The sequence below is a fragment of the Heliangelus exortis genome, chromosome 7 (assembly GCF_036169615.1).
Source record: "Heliangelus exortis chromosome 7, bHelExo1.hap1, whole genome shotgun sequence".
NCBI lineage: Eukaryota > Metazoa > Chordata > Aves > Apodiformes > Trochilidae > Heliangelus > Heliangelus exortis.
Genome location: NC_092428.1, coordinates 20,530,087 through 20,551,338, shown reverse-complemented (window position 1 = coordinate 20,551,338; position 21,252 = coordinate 20,530,087). Strand labels below are relative to the sequence as shown.

Here is a 21,252-nt window from a genome sequence, read left to right as displayed (position 1 = left end):
TATTTCCTATGTTATCAAATATTCTGTGAGCAATTAGAGTCAAGCCCAAACGGGAGGCAGCTGGGGTCAAGCAGAAGCAGTGTTAGGCCTCTGCTGTTGGTATTAATCTGATCCAAATTTTTCTGCTCCAGTAGCTGTGGCTATACTGAAGTGTGCAGAAAAACATCACTTGACTCTGAGGTCAGGATTTCACAAAAGCTTTTTGCATGAGTTTGTAAGTATGTGATAACATTGGTGATGGTAGCAGGGAAGTTAAAAGGAGAGAGAAGTTTAGTAAAGATACTTCCACAGAATAAAGCAAAGGAAAAGACAGAGAGTAAAGGGAAAGATGAGCTCAAAGTCTCATCACACAGTATTTCTTCATGTGTTTGCTTCCAGGAACTGTTTCTCTTCTCAGTCAACAGAAGTAATTCCCATTTGACTAACAATGAGAAAGGCTCAATATCAGCTGTGTCTCCTATTGGCAACACTTGCATTTTGAGGAATAGACTATTGGATTTCCAGCCTTAACAATCAAACATTTTTTGCTAATTAAATGCACAATTAATGTTACTTTTGAGTAAAATACAGAATTTGGCTCAGAAAATTATAATCAGTTTGTATCTCTGTGGCCATACAGGCTGTTCAAATAACAGAGCAGGGAATAGAAGCTTTGAGCTATGTGAAGGAGATTTAATATTAGTGAGTTTTGTGTTTGTGGCCCTTTTAGTCCCCAGCTGAAATGGCTTTTGATAGAGGGGCCTTAGTCAGTGACTGTTCTGAGAGAACAGTGCAACTCTCACAGATTAAATATTGGACATATATCTCAAACAAAGTTTATTTATACAATATACTGTCTTCCCAATCACACAGTATATTATAGAATGGAAATGAGGAAATCTTTCCTTCTCATAAAAATATTCTACAAGACATGGTCATAAAGACAGAGTGAGTGAAGTGATAGTCTTTCCCTCCCACACACTAGCAAGAATTGTAATAGTTTGACTAATGAAATGTAAAATTTGTTTGCAAGTCAACTTTATATGTGCTATTTTCCAGTTATGAGTCTGTTGAATCCAAAACTGTATGTACTAGACATTGGAAAACTTTCCTGTTCTATTTTATTTTTGGAAACCCAATGTAAAAGATTCCCAAACGTGTACACATACGATTGGAGATGTGGAGCTTGTGCATATCCCTTCTCCTCAGAGAATAACAGATCTAGACTCTCTCTGAATAGCTACTCTCTGTTCCATTAAGATGTTGTAGAGAGAGAATAATTTCATCTGAAATGAAGATCTGATGACATAAGGAACATCAGGCATCCCAGGAGACCACATGGTCCTTCAGCTCTTCTCTGTCATTGAACACTGAAGCAAGAAATTAATACTAATTCATTTTTTTTCCTCCATATTCTCACAAAGCAAGACTATTTTTCTCAGTTTACAAATGAGGAACTAATACTTAACAGAATAGCTTCTGGCCAAAAAGAAGGTCCATGGCAGGGCAAAGGACTGAAATAAGCTCTCCTGAAGCCCAACAGAGTATTTAAAAAAAAAAATCAGCTCACCCTCTTTATTAAGAGATTATGGATTTTTAAATAAATGTAACTATTCAGTGTACCTGTATTGTCCTGCAATGATCATCCAGTAGTCTTCTATAGAACCTATCAGATATATGTCCTTTTTGCAAAGATAAATCAGTCATTAAGACTTACAGATTATTAGGGTTTATACCTAGAAAAATAAAAAACTGTTTTTTTCTAGTAGTATTTTGTAGATTCACAGGACTTTTCTCATTAAGACTTTTAATAGCTTTCATCATAACATGTATTTATGTTCACATGAACATACTTGCCTGCAAAAAGAATTGCCTTCTAAGAAGTGGAAGTCACAAACTAATTTTAAATGAAATTTTTACAGGTTGTCTGGGAGTAAACTTGTGTGAAAGCTATTTCATAATTGCCTTACAAACCTTTTTTTTTTTTTTTTTTTGGTCTCAAAAGCATGAGATATGGACAGTGTTGGAAACTGGACCCTGAGCTAGATTCACTGCTCTTCTGATCAATGGAGGCTGTTTCTAGCTGTCTGTGTTTGCATGGTCTGATGAATAAACACCTATTGAGAAAGTTTGTCCTTTTTTTTTTGCCCCCAAGCTATATTTTTGTTACCCTAACAAAGACATCAGAAGACACAAAGAAATCACAGGCAGTTAATTGGAGAGGACAGAAGACAAATACCATGCTGGTTTAGTTAAAACTTTGGCTTGGGATGAGAAAAACAAGGGTAGAAGAGCTAGTCTCTCTTTTTCAGCCACCGTAGTTAAGAATGTGAGCAGCCCACGCCAAAAGGATTACAATATATCCTGCTAGAATGTCTGCTTTCCAAAACAGGGAAATACATTTCTCCCAGAAATCATCCTGGTTTGGGCAGACAGTGCCTCAGAATAGAAAAAGCATTATCATATATTCAGTGGAAGGAAAAACAAGCAGCAACTCATTCTCAGCAAGTAGTATGGAACTCAATCAAAGCAGCTCAGTAAAATCAAAGCAAATACCACCTTTGGATGCATTTTTAGTGGCTTCTACTGGTATGCTGTTAAATATAACAATTAAATAAGAAATGCAGCTGCAAGTACAGCAGCATTGGTGTTGGTGAAAGTTAAAATAACTCTCCTCCAAGATGTACATAGTGATATTTGGCATGCAGGTACATGTACTCTGATTTATCTTATTGGTAAACACATCACTGTACTAAGAACAAAGACTTCAAAAAACCTGAGTATGTGGAGCAATTTGAGATGGAATATATTTCAGACAATTATTCCCTATTTTGGCCTTCAGTGTGCAATTGGATTTACCTGAAGGGCTCCCTCTGGGTTGTTGGAGCCCCACTGCTCACCCACAGGTACCTGCCTGCAGGCACCCAAACACAGCATCAGGACTTCTGGTTTCTTTCTGTGACCATTACAAACAAAACCATTGCACACCAAGTTTGGGTATTGTACACCAGGAAATTCCCTCCCTTTCACTGGAGTGTTCTTTCTCAGTATGACCTTAGTTCTCCCATCTGAGGAGCTGAGAGAAGAACCCATAGAGATCAACTGCAGATGGTAATTTTTTAGAGCTACTTTCTAATGTGTTCACATTGATGATTAGAAAATTCAGGCTTTCTCTACGTGGTACTACCCTAAGCTTGAAGCTGCACCTGAAATACATTAATGTGTCTCTTCAGGTACTGAACCAATTAAGAAGTAAGAATTGGAGCAGCTGTCATTCTTTCAGAATGTAGATTACATTTTATTTCATGAAGTCTCTTAAGTATTTTGTTACCTCCCCTCTCTCTCATTTGTAATTATGTAACGTTCTGGGGTCAACTACAACAAATGCTTATGTGGAAATGAACTATTAGGAAGTGATTAGTATTTAGAGTAATTCTGCTGACATTAATGCAATTTAGAAGCAGAATAAGAGGAAGCAGTGCCAGTGCTGTGCTATCAGCCAGTTCTCCAGCTCACCCTAAACAAAGCTCTGTGAGCTGGTCTGATGATCCACAGACCACAGCTGAGAACCTCTGGGCTTGTTGGAAAGCTACAGGCAAGAACTTTTCCTTTGTTACACTGAAAGCAAGGCAAGGGAGTGGAGAGAGGGAAAGGCAGCATTGTGCACTGGGATCTTGGTTACCCATCTGCATCAGCAGAAGGATGCAAATGAGAATCTTAAAAACTGCACAGTAGGAATTAAAGTGATCATCTCTGCACATGCAGAAGTTCAGTGCTGCACAGGAACACGCAGAATGCCAAGATAGTAAAGATGAGATGTTAAAAACAGGTCAGTACACACAACCCTGACCCAAAACTGGGTAGCTTATGGTAGCTTATTCATTACTTTCTCTAGGAACTATTTTGAGGAAAGCTTCATGGTATTTGCTAATTTCATTTGGAGGCCTCTCTCTTTCAATTTTAAGTGAATACATTCAAGTAGATACACCATACCTTATAGTCACCATATTTGACCAGTTGGTTCTACAGAGAACTGGCTTGAAAACAAGGAATTTATGAATTTTTCCCACAAAACTTCTAGGAGTATTGTGAGGAAGACAGACATTGTATTTGGGCAGTTTTCCCTTCTGGTTTCACTCAGAATCCCATAGACACAATCAAATTGTTTCACTATTCCTTTGTTTTTGTCACTCTTTAGGTGCTAAAAGGTATGTGAAGATCAGATTATATTAAACTAATGTGATTAAAATTCTAATTGCAGTTACACTTCTTAAATAAGAAAGCTACCTATAGAAGTCTGCTTTATTTCATGGGCTGTTGTGGAAAAATAAGGTATCTTTCAAAAGGATTTTGGTATCAGTATACTGATCAGTACATAGATATAGATAGGAAGTTCTTGGCAACTGTGCAAGAAATGCTTATCAATGGAAATTCTGGCAAATGAAGGAAGGGGATCAAGGTGTCTCAGCTTGTCTTAGTGGTGTGAGGTGGCTTTGGTAAGCAACAGTAGAACAAAGAATGTTATTGTGCTTCAGAGCAAATTTTAGTCAATTAATTTTCATGTATATTGCAGAAAGAAGTTAATGAAATCTAAGTTATTAAAGAAAGTAATTATCTGGTACTACCAGGTACCATACGAAAAATCCTATCCTTTTAACTTTGCAAACTAGAGTTTGTACAAGTATCCACTTATTTTCTGATACATATAATGATAGTCCTGGTAACTGAAACTCATGGCAGACACTGCTACAGAAGTCATAAAATCAGCTTAGTCCCTGTAGGAACCTGAGTGCAAAGGTGAAAAATTGGTGAACACTTCTTCTGCCCTGAAGAAGGCTTCAGAGTGAGAAAGTAGTCCCTAGAATACTTATTCCTTGCTACTGAAGATATCCACACCATTTTGCATGATGAAAGAGAAACCACAATTAAGAAAAAGCAACCTCTTATATTTTTTGCATAGCAAAAAATTACTCTCCTTGCCATGTAGACAGGCATGGAAAGAAGGAGGCAAGGGAAGGAGCCACAGAACCTTTCTCCTTGTGTCATTTCTTCATGCACGAAAGGATGAGTGGTTAAGTTTTCATGCCTCCTGTCCTCAAGTCACACTCCAGCCACATCCCACCAGCACACGCTGCATGCAGTCAGTTTTCCTGCTGCAAACTAAGCACCATAGGAGCTGAGGAGGAGACCATTTGAGTAGAAAGCAAGGCAGCAGTATTCAGGAAACAGATTAGTTTATATCAAACTGTCTCATACCACAGCAGAAAATGTGCATTTCCCTGTGTCATAACCAGACAAGCAGTTTTACCTTGAAGGTCTTTTGGTTTTGATTTCCTACTGGCATCAGCTTTGCTGTGTCTTCATTAAATGCTTATAACACTATGCCTTACTGGCAATACTGGGAGGGGCAGGGAGTTAATATCACTGTCCACATCCTGCATTTTATTTCTGGCACAGAGGCTATTTAGAAGGCAGCACTGTCACCAACCATTGTCCTCTGCTCAGCAGAACAGCCATGGTTCAAAATACATTCAGCATGGGATGGATATATCTGCCTATCATCAGGAGTATTTTAAAGACTGACATGACTGGTCAAGCCTTCAATCAAGAACCTATTCTTAGCCTCCCTGGCATTAACTGAGACTGATTTTCCTAGGTGAAACAGCAGACCTCTGCAAATTGTCAAGAAATACTGTCAGGTGGAGTTGATCAATTAGAAGCAACGTACAGCCTGGACATAATAAAACTAAGGCACTACCAGGCCAGACTTGACCTTTTGTTAGAACAAAGCTGGTGGTTTTGTTAAAGGCTGTTAATGATTTCTTATCAGGACTAAGTCTGTCACAGTCTCTAGAAAAGCTGTGTAGTAGAATGACAAATCCAGCTCAATTTCTCCACCTTTCAGATAAAGTCTGCCTCCTGCTGAGGAGCTAAAAACAAGGCCTCTCTGTTGCAGGAGAAGGATGAGAAGTTCGCTCGGAGAGGAGGGCTTAGGCGAGGGTCTATGCCCGCATTCTCCACCAGATGTTGCAGGAGAAGAACTTCGAAGTGATGGTAAGCTCAGAGTGAGGACAGGCTCGGTAGAGGACTGGCCAGCAACCAGCACGGCTGCGAACCTGCTTCAGAGTGAGCCCCTTGCCAGTCTCAAGCCCCACCTTTTATTGGCCCTTGAGCATGCGCACTTGGGCCAGCCCTAACTGGGCACAGGTGGAGCTGAGCACCGGCTGAGCTCATTACTCGGCAGGTCCTGCCACCTGCTGCCTACACCTCTCCATAGTTACATAAAGTTCAATGTACAATGAAAGCTCTGTAACATTATTTTTCTGGGCTTGAAGATTGCCATGACAACATAAAGGTTGATTTTTGATGAGTAAGCTTTAAGGTATGATTAATTTAATATATCCAAAAAACCAAACAGAAATAATTTGACCATGTAATTAACAAAGCTCATCACTTGGGATTATTTTTGAGAGGGACTGGACTAAGCAGTAGAAATACACTGTAGTAAACAATCTTTCCTTAGGGCTTAATAGTGACACCTTCTCAAAAGCTCTTCATCCTTGCAAAAGTTTCAAGAGTTACCAATTACTGTCGATTTTTACTATTACTTTTTTCTGTAATTACATAAAGAATTTAAATCCTACAAGCTTGGAGAGTGTTTAGATTCTATTTTGTATCCTCCAGGAAGCAAGATTACAATTTTATGTCTATCTGATTAAACAGTTTATAGGCACTGAATATGCATCATTAAATCCACTGAAGGAGACCTAAGAGGGATGGGTTCCTCAATTACATCTTCATTAATTTCATATTTAATCAAATGATGCTTTTCTGATTATTAAAAAACACCTTTTAAAATGACATTAAGTGTAAACACCGAGATGTAATAATGATTTTCATTTCTGTTACAGTACATGCACAGGGACTATTTGAAACAAATTTTATCTATATTATATTCATAAAACATTAAGAATTCACAATCCCTATTTAAGTGAAAGCACTGTACTATTACTTACTCATAAAACAACTTAATTTGATTGAGAATTACATATGGGAGATTTTTTTTCATTAGGTACACTTGCTGTTTATGAAAAAAATTAAGCACCTATTGATATTTTAAAGTCTACCAAAATTTTTCATATATAAATAAAATCCACCCACTCTGAACCAAAGTTCGATTTTAACAACATTCAGGGAAAGTTAAAATGCTGCTCTTAATTTCATGCAGTTATGCAGATTTTCTGAAGGAGCTCATAAGATGGTGTGATCGGAATCTGCTTGGGTTCCCATAAGGAAAATATAAATCATTGTTCTGTACTAAGTTACATCCTAACTGAATTGCTATGGTACTTTCTTAGAAAGTGAAATTAATTTTTAAATAAATTAGTGTTCATGTACTCTTAAATAATACTAAAAAAAATACTATTTTTTTTAAAGTATGATAGCTATTTTTTCCTTTAAACACTCAGCATTTAGTTGATTCATGCAAAATCCTCCCATGAATTAATTTGCCTTCCTTCTATAACACTGAAAAACAATGGGGGTTTGAATGAACTTTGTTCTTGTATGGACTCCTGGTACAAATTCCAGACATTGGGAAGCAGGAAAAAGTGTAAAAGTTTCCATCTAATCTCATGCACTAATCTCTCTGATCAGAACTCCTGCTCCCAGGTAAAGGTACCTAATTTGTTTACAGAAGTGAACAGAAAACAAAAGAATCCATAGCAGGCTGTAGATAGGGCTGCACCACAGTCAACCTTCCACTGCAGACACCAATGTTCTATCACCAGAAACTTTTGCTTCAATCCATGCTGACTCGGATTGCAGATGGGTGAGGGCTAACATCAAGTGTTTCTATGGAAACACAAACAGTTTGAGTTGCATTTTTTTTTCTATCATGTAACGATCAGAACATAAACTAGAAAGGGAATTAGTCTACTTCAAACAGAAAACACAAATATTTGGGGGCCTTTGGCATAGGTTTGCCATATATCGACAGGCATGGCTTAAAAGCACTGAAAGGAAAAGATCACATTCTAAGCACCAGCAGTGTCTCAAGTGCCTTTGCCATGGGCACAAATTCATAATTATTGCCAGAGAAAACATATTATTCAAATGGCAATAATGAATTATATTACCACCAGGTTGCAATTTAACATCTATTAATTGTGCTTTGTTTTCATTCACACCTCATACAATCTTTGTTCATTTCTGTAGTTGTTCTTTCAACTGCAGTGTCAGATAGCCTAAAGATCAGTGAGCATTAGGGATAATAGGGGAAAGCTTTTTGACCAAATTCTCTATTATGGAAACTAAAACCCTCATCTTTTCAATAATCAGTTTAAGAAGCTGTCGTTTTAAAGCAGAATAAAGTACTGTGTAAAACAGGCACATAATTATTTTAGTTTTAAAACCTTTTATTTCAGATAAAGCATGCTACTATATACAGAAGAAATGTGGGTGAAAGCAAAAGCAATACAGAATGGGCAACATATTCCTTAAAACTTACAAGTTTTTTTTTTTTAAAACTTCAGTGCACCAGTTGTACTATATATTCTTCTCACTCATAAATCACCTCTAGCAAAAAGTAATTTCCTCAGAGATCCTGCACAACCACAGCCATCTCTGGTTTTCATATAATGAGAAATTCAGAAAACATACAGCAATGGTTTCAGCAAATTACAAGTATAATATACTGAAGAAATATGTAACTTTGTATTGCTAATATATTTGTTTGAAATAGCATCATTCAACTAAGCAAACTATGTTGTATATTTAGCAAAGTCTAGGCCAGTAGTCAATTTTCCTGTTCACCTTTTTTTCTTCTACTTAATTATCTTTACAGCACTGAGACTTAGTAAAAGTCTCATTCCTCTTCCTCCTAAAGAAATACTGTCAATAACTTCCCTCTCATTTTCTTCTAGGATTAAAGTCTAGAGAGCACAAGTGATGTTTTCCTGTATTCTGAACTTACATTTGATACTAGATAAAGGACAAAAGCTAATCTACTTCATCATGAAGGACATCAAGGGGGCTGTATTATTGGGTTTTCTTTTGGCTAGCAACAGAAATTGACCTTGGAGCAAGGCCCTAGCAGTAAGTCTGTGTGTGACACTCTTAGGCTCTAACTCAAGACAGTGATTAATTTGTTTCCTATGATTCTCTGCCTCATGTTTTTGCCTGCTAACTGGGGGGGTTTAGCTCCTAACGTTAAGGAGTTGCGCTGAGAGGCCGTGATGCCAGTTGCGCAATTTGGCAAAGCGTGGGCTGTTACGTTCCGTTTCAAACCTTTCCCTGTGGCATGAAGAAAGAGAGAGAGAGAGAGAGAGAAAGACAGAGAGAGAGTCAGAGAGAGAGAGACACACACACAGAGAAGAAAGAAAGGAGGGAGAAAGAAAGGGGTTAGGGACCATGGCTACCACTCTCCTGCCTTATAACAAGGGCAATGGCAATTTATTTGGATTTTCCTTTAGCTTTCAAAGCTTTCCTTTAGCACAAAGAAAGCTGGGTGATCCTTTTTGGACCGTGTATGAAGGGTTTTGCAGTTGTTAATTTCTGAGAAGTAACTTGATATAACTATGTATTCTTTGACTTGTGATTGAGCTTACAGGGCTGCTTTTGCTAGAAACACAGTGTAATCCCATTGTTTTCCTGCCAGCAGGTTCTCTCAGTTTTTCCTCTCTCTCCTGCAATAAGCAGTCAGTGAAAGTTAACTCCATATAAGAGCAAAATTAATGCAAATATTTTCCATTCTGTAATACATAGATGAGCCTAAATATATATATATACTGCTATCCTTCCTGTTAGAACCATTAGCCACAGGTTTCAGCAGTACTTTTCTATAGATTTTCTCAGTATAAACAAACACAAGCATTGATATCTGCATAAATATTTCTAGTCATTTATGTCAAAAAGTAGAATAACATAGGATTTTGAAAGCACAGTCCTATTTGCCACCTCCTGAACACACCACTTGGCTACCTTTGACTGCAGACTGGGGTGCCAAGCAATGTCCAGCACGCCTCAGGTTTTAATCTTTCCTACATGTTCTTCCACATAAATTGTAAATAAAAAGAGAAAGGAGGATGTGGGATGAGAGCACAGGCATCAAAGGGTATCAAACAGAATGGAAAAGAAAATGTTATTCATAAAATGTATCGAATTCATTAGAAACAAGGTAATTTTCCCCTCATTATTTACAACCAAAAAGCAAGACAATTGTGTTAATGCAACATGACTTGAGAGTGAAACCAGCCAAACAGAAACGAACAGACTGGACTGGTTTTACTCCTCAGGCTGAAGAAAGCACAAGACAAAAAATGAGCAAATGCCAACAGAGTAATTTCAGTGATATTTCTAAATCTTCTGTTCCCAATAACACAGTGTCATGCAAGTAACATTCCTTTAGGAATCTTGATGCATGACTTCTCAAACTATCTTTTATGCTTTGAAGTAATTAAAAATTATAAAATATTCCTAGCTGAAATGCTGGAAGTTCACGATGGCATTTTTTCAAGACACATTGGAGTAGACTAACTACGGTGGGTCTTAAGTGAAATCTAAGAATCCTCTGCTTTAAACCATAGACCCCTCCATTCAAGGCAAAGGTATTCAGAAACATCTTTTGGGCTTGAAATGGATACCATCTTTCCATAAATTATTCTGTAACAACCATCACAAAAGCAAGGGAAAGTTTTCATAGCAAGTTATAATCATACATGTGCCTTCCAAATAGCAGCATTGTGAGCAGAGGGCAGTCATGCAATGTGTTTATGAATAAGAACTGAAACCAATATTCTTCCACCTGAAAATTCCCAAGATTTATGGGTTCTGTTCAGAGCATATGTCATGAAGAAGCAGCAATCTGGAAGTGACTATTTGTATGTAAAACAGTTTTGCCCAAAATAAGCTACATGTCTGGTGGTTTTGATTTCTCCTCTCCTCCCCCCAAGTGTTTGGAAGAAACCAAACACCATTTCATGCAGGTTTTGATGATTACACTCAAGAGCCAACACAAAGACAATATAAAGCACCAGAGGGAGATGGCTCACAACATGTCCCGAGACCTAAATTCCCCACACTGTGAAATCTCCAGCAGTTTAAGATTTCAAACATTAAGGATTTTTTCCAGAATGCCAGCACAGCATGGAATGAACGCAACACTGAATCTGGCAAAACTCAGGCTCCACAGTTTCACAGAAAACTTTTGCTTTTGGAAGCCCAGGAAGCCTGCCAGGTGATCCCAAACTGCATGCATGGAGAAAGTATGTAGAACTTGCAGAACACTGCAAGTATGTAGAAAGTGCTGTCTGGAGTAGACACTGAAGAGGAGTTTCTACTCCCATGTTGTGCTGGAAGAGTGGAGTTAAACTATGGACTCTGTGCAACTGACATAGGTCCTTTCATCCTTCACAAAACTGAAAGTGGCCTTGTCAAAAGATTAAACAGAAGGGGTACAGTAGGCAAAAAAAGCAGGGATGCATGCATAACCAGGGCTGCTGCTATCAGATCTGCAGTGCATTACATGCAACATTCATGGTAGGCACCCAGTGACCAAGATGGACCAAACACTACCAGTTAGGAAGGAAGGAGATCCCACTTCATTCCTTGCACCAGAGCTCATGCCAATTGCACTGTTCCCATACAGCTACCCAGTGTATCTTCCCTTCTGCATCCACCAGTGAGTGCCCTTCAAAATCTTGAGGTAATAAAGCTGTAACTCAATATACTCACATCTGTAACTGTGCTTATGGAAAATAAGGTAACACAGTGACACCTCAAAATTGCAAATGTGCAAAGCATGGTGGATATAGTCAAGTACTTTCAGTGACACTGAACAGACCATGCAGTTTACACATGTTGATGTGCTATTAGATAATTATTTTCAACATATCCAATACCATGTTAAGTTTCCAGTATCTTGTAGTTTTCAAGGCCACAGGCTACATCTGCAGGGATGATTTCTTTAAAACCCATATTACTCTCAGATGTCTATCGGGGTCTGTTAAATTCAGCACAACACTTTAAATCCCAAGGATTTAAATAAGGATTTGCATGTGTGCTGTTCCATCAAAACAGATAACACACAATACATTTAGTAAGAATTAGGCTTGCAAATTTGAGGGAAGACATAAATCCCTACGGGATGTAATGTGAAGCCTGATGTTGAGATATTGAGCCGTGAACTGCAATGGAAGGTTTATAGCAAACATAAACTGAAAGTACACTTGTATTTTCAACAAGAAAGATGACAGACAACTTTCTCACCAATGCAACATTTGTAACCTGCTCTGTGATCAAAAGCTCAGAATCCTTGTAAAATCACATGCCAATAAGGGATTAAAAAGGAAAAAAAGGAAAAAAAAAAAAGAAAAGAAAAGAAAAAAAGGACTAGAAAGTGGATTAAGTATCAAGACCATCACAAACCCAGACAGTGGCTGAAAGCAGCTAATGATGTGATACAGGGATTTGAAGTATGCAAACAAAAAATCAGGATTGCATGCAGGATGCTCTGATTCAACTGCAGTTTTTAACCTCAACATAACAATCTCTAACAAATCTATTTCCTGGCTATGTAGGACAACATGAATTGATGACAAATCTTCTTCCCTTATTATGTCTCTTGAATTTATCCACTTTTTCAGTGGGTTTTTTGTATGAAAAAAATATATTCATCCACTAGCAAAAGCAGTCCTACACTTCCATATCAAACAAATTTAGGTTGTCTTTATTCCAAATAAACATAAGCAAATTATTATGGATATGAATGGAAGCAACTCCTTCACTGTATCATTTCAGGAGAATCAAATCACAGGGTAATCCAAATAAATTGCTCTCACATTTCAATGCTATCATACATTATATATTTTCATCCAGTTACACAATCAAGGAGTTATACAGGGCTTGGTCTTAGGAACTCATTGCATCCACACACCCAGTAAAGTACACAAAAGTTGCATGTGCAGAGAGCTTTGAGCACACACTTCAGGAATTTTGCACTGTTTCCTAAAATCATGCTAATTTGCTATCCTTTTTTTTTTTTCAAATGTGTCTCACTGATACCATTTTAATTTTAGTGATTTTTAAGTAAATTAGAATATTTTAAGGCAAAAAATATAATAAGGTATGTTCACATTAATGCTGGTTTAAAGCATTATTTGGTTATCAGTAAGGAGAAAACCACATTTGTCAGAAAGCTGCCTACCTTGACCTCCTCAGGGCTTCTTCATCTGGATCTTGCACTGTAAGAAAAAAAAATGTTCAAGTTAAGAAAGAAGGAAAGGCTACACGATGAAACTACAGGTTCTTTAGAAACGTATCAAAGCCCATCTAAAGATGTATTTGTGCTGATTTTGCAGTGGTGCATTTTAGAAGCACAGCATGAAGAAAAGCAGTTCCCTAGAGCCAGGAAAAATGCTAGTGGGAAAGAAGCTATTACAACTCCTCTCTTGTGCACTTATTACCAATGTTCCACAGCTGTGGGCAATAATTCTACAGAGAGGGCCTCCTGTTCTGTAGGAAAGCATAAGACACAACACCAGATTCCAATCAGGAGGAAGTATTCCCCCCTGATGTGAGGAAGGTCCCTGAGCTTCCCCACCTCTGTATCAGAAACAAGCTCTGAGGTCCCAGGTAGTCAGAAAAACATTTCCAGAGACAGCAGGCAACAAAGTTCAAGTGTCCCATCACACTCATAAAAGATCTAGGTTTAGGTAACAGGGCTGCTAGAACCACAAACTCAATACAAATGGTGACCCATGATTTTATTCTGACCTCCAGAAGTCCCTTCTATAGAAGACTGTTACAAGAGACATGCCTTTTTTTTTTTTTTTTTTTTTTCCTGAGTAATGGGACAGCTTTTTATGTCTACTGGAAAATGGAAGATTACACTGAAGAGATTTGATTTATAAGTAAGAACTATGGGATCCAAATGCTCTTTTACTGCATAGTCTCTTACACTTTTATGGTGAGACCTCTGGCAGATCAAAGGACTTTCTTCATAAAGCACAAGGTGAGACTGAACACTCTGATTTCCTCCTTCCCTCAAGTTACATCCAAGTTTCTTCTCTCTTAGCGCAGTGACTACAAGCTGGACGTGAGCAACAGCTCCTTGAGTAACAGCTGCTAATACTGGGGCAAGAAAATAAAAACCTGAACCTAAAATCAGGCTATGGGAGATGTTTTGTAATTCAACTTACTGTACTCAGTTCCAGTCATCTGGGCCAGGATGCGGAAGGACCTGGACTGCAGGTTGGCAGAACGGCGGCTCCAGTCTTCAGGGTCATCTTCAGGCTTGTTCTGAGTTTTAAGCACAGCCTGATACACTGGAGAGGCACTGTCTATGTGAGGATCTTTAATAGGAAGGGTACTGCAATTCAGAAAGTGAAATGTTGTGAAACAGCACGTGGTAGCCTTTCAGCCCAACCTCCCTCTGGTTTTACAGCTTCTCATCCAGAATAATGGCCATCCAAAACACGCCTTTGAAAATACTGTTTTTTAAATAAAACACAAAGATCAATATAATCTGAATTAAGAATGTTATTATGGCTTGTTCTATCTTTGAAATGCTCTGCTACTTTTCAAATATGCCTATTCAAAAGGATGTGAAAATTGTTGGAAATGTCTGTTCATGATTCCAACAGCCAACAAAGCCACAAGCTTACAGAACAGAGTACTGTGTCATGATAAAGTAAAAAACATTTATTTCTCTCAACATTCTTGTCCTGTTTTGTTTCTTATAAAAAGGCTTCACGTTGATACTGTTTTATATTACGTCTTATCCCAGTTTCGGGCCAGTACATTTGAAGGTTGCAATTAGAAACAAAAAACATAATAAAAACAATGTAAGTAAAACTAATGATAATTTTCCACAGCTTTTTCTAGAAATCATTATTTTTTGCCAAACTCTGAATTAAACTTCCAGCTGCCATAACTCTGGATTCATCATCTACCAATCATGTGAAGCATAAGGAGTCTAGACATGCACTGAAGTCTTGCACAGATATTTTTCTGAAATTTTTAACAGCAGAATCTGTCTCAGTCCTACACCACCTCTGATCACCTTGCAAAGTGATACATCCTGTAAGAAACTTCCAATTTTACACACTTAAAATCAAAGCTATGAAGCTCTGTAGCACAAGGTAATGTCTCTTTGATTTATGATGCAGGCTAAAAACAGAAATTTAATAGTGTGGGGTTTTTTTCCCCTGCAAAAATAACTTATGCATAACACACAGTTAAAATTAAATATTAACAGACCTGCTGAAATATACACTGAGGGGATAATGTGTGCTTGGAGTAACTTGGCTCCATGACTTCTCTAAATACAAGGTCTATTTTTGAAGCAAGTGATTTACTGTAAGAGCTTTAATGTGCTATTCCATGTAAACCTTTGCAAGCAAGATGCCCAGCTTCATGAAAACTGAGAAATGGCTCTGTTAAAAGTTAAGAGCCATTAGGTCCAACTAAGGCACTGCAGTCACCTGCTACAACAGTTTCTTCCTTGGTTCAGGCTCCAAATTAGTGCTAAAATACCTTTGTGCAAAGAAAATCTGCAGAAAAGTTTTTGAAATCCTAAAGGATTTGAAAGCCAGGAACCATGTTTGATATCCTACGTCCAGCAGTGACATACACTATAAAAAATAAATTATTTACCAGGTAGTACCTCAAATACCACCATTTTCCAGCTGACACCCTCCTTCAGCAATGCAGAATATATGCTGCTTTAATGGATTTACACATAATGATAGCATGGGATGTGTTCTCTTCAAGTAAAACGTGTTCTTATATATACTGGGGACCTTATCTCTTGAGGACTTTAAAATTTATTTTACACTTATTTTAATTCTTTATTATATATTTATTTATATTTTTAAAAACCCTCAGTATCTGCAAACTTCTCACTTTCTCAAGGACCCAGCAGGGCATAAACTCCTTATTTTTCTATGTTTCAGTACAATCATCTATGCAAAGGAGCATATTTTATAAAAAAAACGACTCTTCAGTCTGAGCTCTCTCACAAAGCACTCAAGTTATGTGAAAAAGTCTCACAGTGTGGCAGATGGCTCATAGGAGCTGGAAAATGGGGCTTTCTCCCTTTTTTAGCTCCTGTTTCCTAGACCACCTTTACAATAACTAAACACTAGCAGTACTGTGGAAGGCACAATGTGAACTTGATTATTTTGGGAGGGGTGTGCCAGAAGTGCACAGAAGTGGCTTCCACTACTGTTGCTCTGATGTGCTGCAGTGGATGAGTTCTTGTCACATCCTTCTTCAGATGGAAGATGAGAGAGAGCAGCAGCCTTCTAGTCCTTCAGACATGGCAGAAGGGATTCCTGAGGCAGGGAAGGAAGAGCATCAGGGAGTTCTGCCTTCTGCTGGCTTCATGCAGGCAGAAAGAGTTGTTAGGTGGAACAGAGAAGTCCATAACACCCAAGTATGGGGTCCTGCCACTTCTCACTCTTGGCCTCCCTGAAAAGTTCTGTCACTATAAAGGGTCCAGTTTAAGTTGCCCAAAGGGGGACCCCATTTCCAAGTTCCTGGAGGCACTTCAGGACTGTGTCTCAGTACAGCCTAAGCACATAGCACCTTCCCCTCTTTCACTGTCAGGGGTGACTGCCTGGTTCTGGCCACCTTTACATCCCCAGACTTTTAATCCTGCTGAAGCTTAAAAAACTATCTGATAGCAAATGTGAGAGATGCAGACAGATGCAGAGTGGATGATGAACCACTGGGTAGGTGGTACTGCTGGTTTCAGGCACAAACAACTCTGGCAACAGCAGTGTGCAAGTCACAGGCAGTTCCAGTTCTCTGGTTTAATTCCTCTGGCTGAAATGCTTTGTTCTATATATTAAGACAAATATACAAAATAGCAGTTTGAAAATGAATGTACAGATATGCAAACAGTGCAAAAGTAGTTAAAAAATGCTAGAGGTTGGGCCACAAATTTCACAGTAACAATGTGTGTCATTAATATGAGATGTTAATTTCCTTATGGTAGATGATTAAGGCAGGAAATGGAGCTCGGTGAATTAACCTTCCCTAGCAGAGTGAAACACACTCATATAAATTGAACTAAATTAATGCAATACATTGGAATCATTCCAACTCTACCTCTAATGCAACAGGCCTTCTTTTTTTAAAAACCATAATTACATTGTAGATGAGTAACTGGGACATATGAGCCACTCAGCATGGATGTGTAAAATAGAGCTCATGGCTGATTATGAACATTTCATAAACTTAAATGTAACAGTTGATTCTTGCTGACAGCCTAAAGATGAACATAACCATGTTAATATCTCTGTTATACCTCTTCATAATTTAATTTTTTCCCATCTGGGTGTGTATGTGCAGAAGTATCATACATCTTTAAGCATTTATCATGCATCTTTAAGCACATTACTTTCAATTCGTGTTACTGGAAAAAAAAATATTCTTTCCAAATGGGTTTGCGCTTTTGAGGTTGTTTGGTTGGTTTTTTTTAAATATATTGCAGCCTAAGGTATTTTAGTAGGATTCAATGAAAAATTGTTCCCCTTTTTCACATCATCATACAACTCCAACAAGTGTTAAAGACAGTTGTGATTTTTTTCTTGGAGTTCATTATAAAGTATGGTTTACCATGTGAATCACTCCCTGGAGTCTTTATTCAGATTTAATTTAAGTAGATAATAAGTAAAAATTTACAGCTACTGTGGTTCTACCCCTGATGCTGACATAAAACAAAATATTGTGACTTCAGATACAAGAGTGATTCCATCCATTTAAAAAAAAAATCTTTGAGAAGTGAAAAAACCCAAACACACAAACAAACCCAACCCAACACATACTTCATGCAGACTGGTAAATCCTCCAGCCAAATTGACTTACTGTGGAGGATAGGCAAGACTTCAGTTTGCACAATCACATTACTGATTTTGCTACTAAAACTGCTAGATCTCAATCCTGATAACGTTGTTGGATTTATTTCTACTTACACGACACTTTAATTTGGCTAATAAATAAATTGGCTAATAGTGGAATTTAGAAGAGGTCTGACAGAAACGTACTTGAGAGGTACCAACCATGTGGTTTTCCTGCAACCAATTCTTGGTTCTTGGTATAGAAAAAACAGTTAAAGCAACATAAAGTGAGAAAACATATAGTCAGGGCATCCAAATTTTTCTACCTCTAAGTTCCAGCATGAGGTCTGAATAACTGCAGTATCAATAATTTATATGCTTTCCTTCATGTTTGCCAAGTGGTTATTTTCCAAGTGACATGAGCCTGATTCTGATCTCAGTGACTTAAGTAAAACATCACCGATTTCAAATGGCCTATTAAATGAATTCCTATCTCAAGCTTGTCTATTCTTCAGCACTGGTAAGTAATCAGTGTTTCCAGCTATTGTTTGCCAGAAAGAACAGGAACCCTTTAGATTTGCAGTCTATGTTTATCATCTTACATACACTGTGTGGCTTCAGGGCTTATCTCTAATGTAAAATTAGAAGTGCAAAGAAGAGTAATTAAGTGCTGAGACCAAATTACAGGCAGAGAATTGAGACCAAATGAATCAGCACACAATTTAGTCTGTTTTTATATGATAAATTTGTCATCCAAGTATTTCTGCATTAAGCATCAACCTATCTCAGACTTCATGAGCTAAGCAAACTAAACATCCTCAGTTTCCACTGCAAATAAAAGTTCAGAATATAGAGGTCAAAGCAACACTTTAAGGGAACTAGTTAAAAGTTTAATGGAATGAGCATCTGTCAATGGGTAGGCCATAGTTATATAAGCTCAAACCTCACCTTTATATCTGGATTTTAAGAGCTGTGTTGATTGTAATAAAATGATCCTACTGAGAAAATTTTTCAGTCACAAAGTGTTATGGGTTTAAAAGAAAGAAGTTACAAAACAGGCTTAGAGCACAGTAGATTTAGAGAGTCCCCTGCACATAGGAACAGAATCATTTTCTTCTGGGGCCAGGTGAATGTTGGGCTTAGGGGCCACATTGCAAAATGAAGGAGAAACTTTAAAGGTACTACATGTAGTGATCTTCCAGAAAGGCTTTTTTTTCAACATTACAGGGGAGAACATAATAATGGAGTTGTCTGCAAAGAATAATGTTCCTCTAGAACTGTCTGATGCAGAAGGCTTAATAGAAATAAACACCTCATTCAAAAATGAGATGTGATCCACCCATGTGATAAGTGGATTCCATGTTCAAAATCAGGAAAGAGTTAGAACAGCACTCTTGCTGTTACTGGTCTAACAACTCAACAGTCTGTGGAAACCTATTTTTAATCTATGTATCCATTCAGCTCTTTTTAAGATACATGAATATACTAATAAAATTCATAACCACCTTGAGGTTTTCAATTCAAGCCTCTCTAATATTTCATGTTATTTACTTCACAATCCTACATATTAAGACAATTTCCTAACTCCCCTGGAAAATGAAAACAATCTTTCAGTTCTAGTTGCACTCTTTGGACTTCTCTCAAACTTAACAGGATTTTCTAGCAAGGCCATTCTCCTCTCCCTGCAACACAGTGTGTTTTGATCTCTTCCACAAGTGGGAAATGATGATGTTTTTCAGTCCAGAAGAGCTACTCCTTTAACTGAAACTGCATTTGAGAGGTTCTTTTGATGCAGTGGTTGTAAAATGAAAAGGATTCACTTGCTCAGTAGTCAAACTTTATAATTATCTGGTCATTTAAATAAGTAAAATTTTTAAAGGTTATTGTTTGGATTATATAATATGTTACAGCTTTTGGTAGAAAATGCCAATATATCATAAAATGTCTCATATAATCCATGCCTATGAAATCTGTGATCTTTATAAAGAATCCACAGCTTCTTTCATGTATTTTACTAAATGGAAATATGAGCCTACTTATACCTGTGGAGATGCTCTGAGTGATGGTCAATCCCAAATAAAGGTATTGTTTGGGCTCCATCATTAGGGAGAGTTTTGATGAACAACCAAATAAAATTGGTGCAAAAAATTAGGGGAAAAAAATTAAAGAAAATAATTAAATGGCCAGTAAAAGGGGGCATAAGCAAGTACATAAACCATCTACATTTTCAATAATGTTGCAGCTAGCATTTTGAAAAGAAACTGTACGTTGAAGTGTGTTGCTCTACCTATATTTTGGTATCATATGAAAAGAAGGTTTTGGGTAGAATGACACCAAATAGGAGAGAAACTTGATCAGATAAGACTGAGAATCCTGCACTGGAAAACCAGAATTGCTAAAGATCAATGGATTTTGCCATAGCCCAAAGCATGAGCATAAGACAGGTATAGCTTGCACACTAGGCAGGGGGATAATACAGCACAACACTCCATTCTGAAAAATAAAAGAGTAGCCAGTACTACAAAAATACTTTGCATTCTTCATGCATCAATAAAAGTTTGTCCCCTCCCCCTGTTCTAAGTTGCACATATAATACAGGGGTTATTACACAGCACAGTCACCAGGAATGAAAAGCCATCCGCTGTCATACACAGAGCACTAGATATATTTTTGTGGGATTTACCAGTTCCAGGAAGAAGACACAAAAAAAGAGAAACATTACATTTTCTAACTATCCATCCTTCTAACTTTGAAGTGCTTTCAAACACTATCTAAGGTTGGTTTGTACTTTTCATGTGTAAGATACCCCAGGAAAAACAGCCCAGGAAGAGCTGCTGTGTCATGCAGAGATCATGCAGAGAAAGAGCATTCCACACAAGAAAATAGCCTTACCCAGCAAATTCTCCACCCTGGGCTTGTGCCTGGCCTGCAATTGCATCCATGATAGCATCTTGGGAATACATGCTGATCGGGGTGTTATACTGGGCGTGAATTATAGTAGCCTTGCCACCCAGGCCTTTCACTTCAATGGGTTTGTGCGTAGAGAGGGCAGAGTCCTTCAGGACATTGGGGTTGAAACGCTCCGGGGACTCCATGCTGGGTTATGCAAGAGTGAGGTTTGAGAGGGGAGAGAGGGGAAGAAAGGAGAGAGGCGTGACAGTTACGTGAGAGAAAAAGCATCACCAGTGGAGTGTGCGTGGCTGTTACTGGCATCTCACCACCAAAGCTTCAGGTCACAGGATAAGAGACAGTGTGAATAACAAGTAACACCTGAAAGCTGGCTGTGCTCACTGATGACCTTTTTGTGTTGGCTGACAGAAACGTAAAGAGAAAAAAACTCTAAACAGTTGTCACTGCATAAAAAAAAAATTACTGCAAATCCCTAAGTACTGATGTGATAGTTCCATACACTAAAATTCTCTTCTTGCAT

At 37.9% G+C, this 21,252-nt stretch overlaps 1 protein-coding gene across 11 annotated transcripts in view; it reads right to left on the bottom strand.

Moving 5' to 3' along the window:
- The window catches only part of LDB3 (LIM domain binding 3), a 117,942-nt gene that overhangs the window by 31,737 nt on the left and 64,953 nt on the right, over window positions 1-21,252 (bottom strand). For 9 of the 11 annotated variants that reach the window (XM_071749244.1, XM_071749243.1, XM_071749246.1 and 6 more), the window contains 3 exons: window positions 20,715-20,918; window positions 14,178-14,347; window positions 13,184-13,220 (listed from right to left, as the gene is read on the bottom strand). In XM_071749244.1, the coding sequence (XP_071605345.1) occupies window positions 13,184-13,220; window positions 14,178-14,347; window positions 20,715-20,918 (411 nt within the window). Of the gene's footprint in view, window positions 1-8,375; window positions 9,274-13,183; window positions 13,221-14,177; window positions 14,348-20,714; window positions 20,919-21,252 lie in introns of those variants that run through there. The other 2 variants (XM_071749254.1, XM_071749251.1) reach the window with 2 other exon arrangements.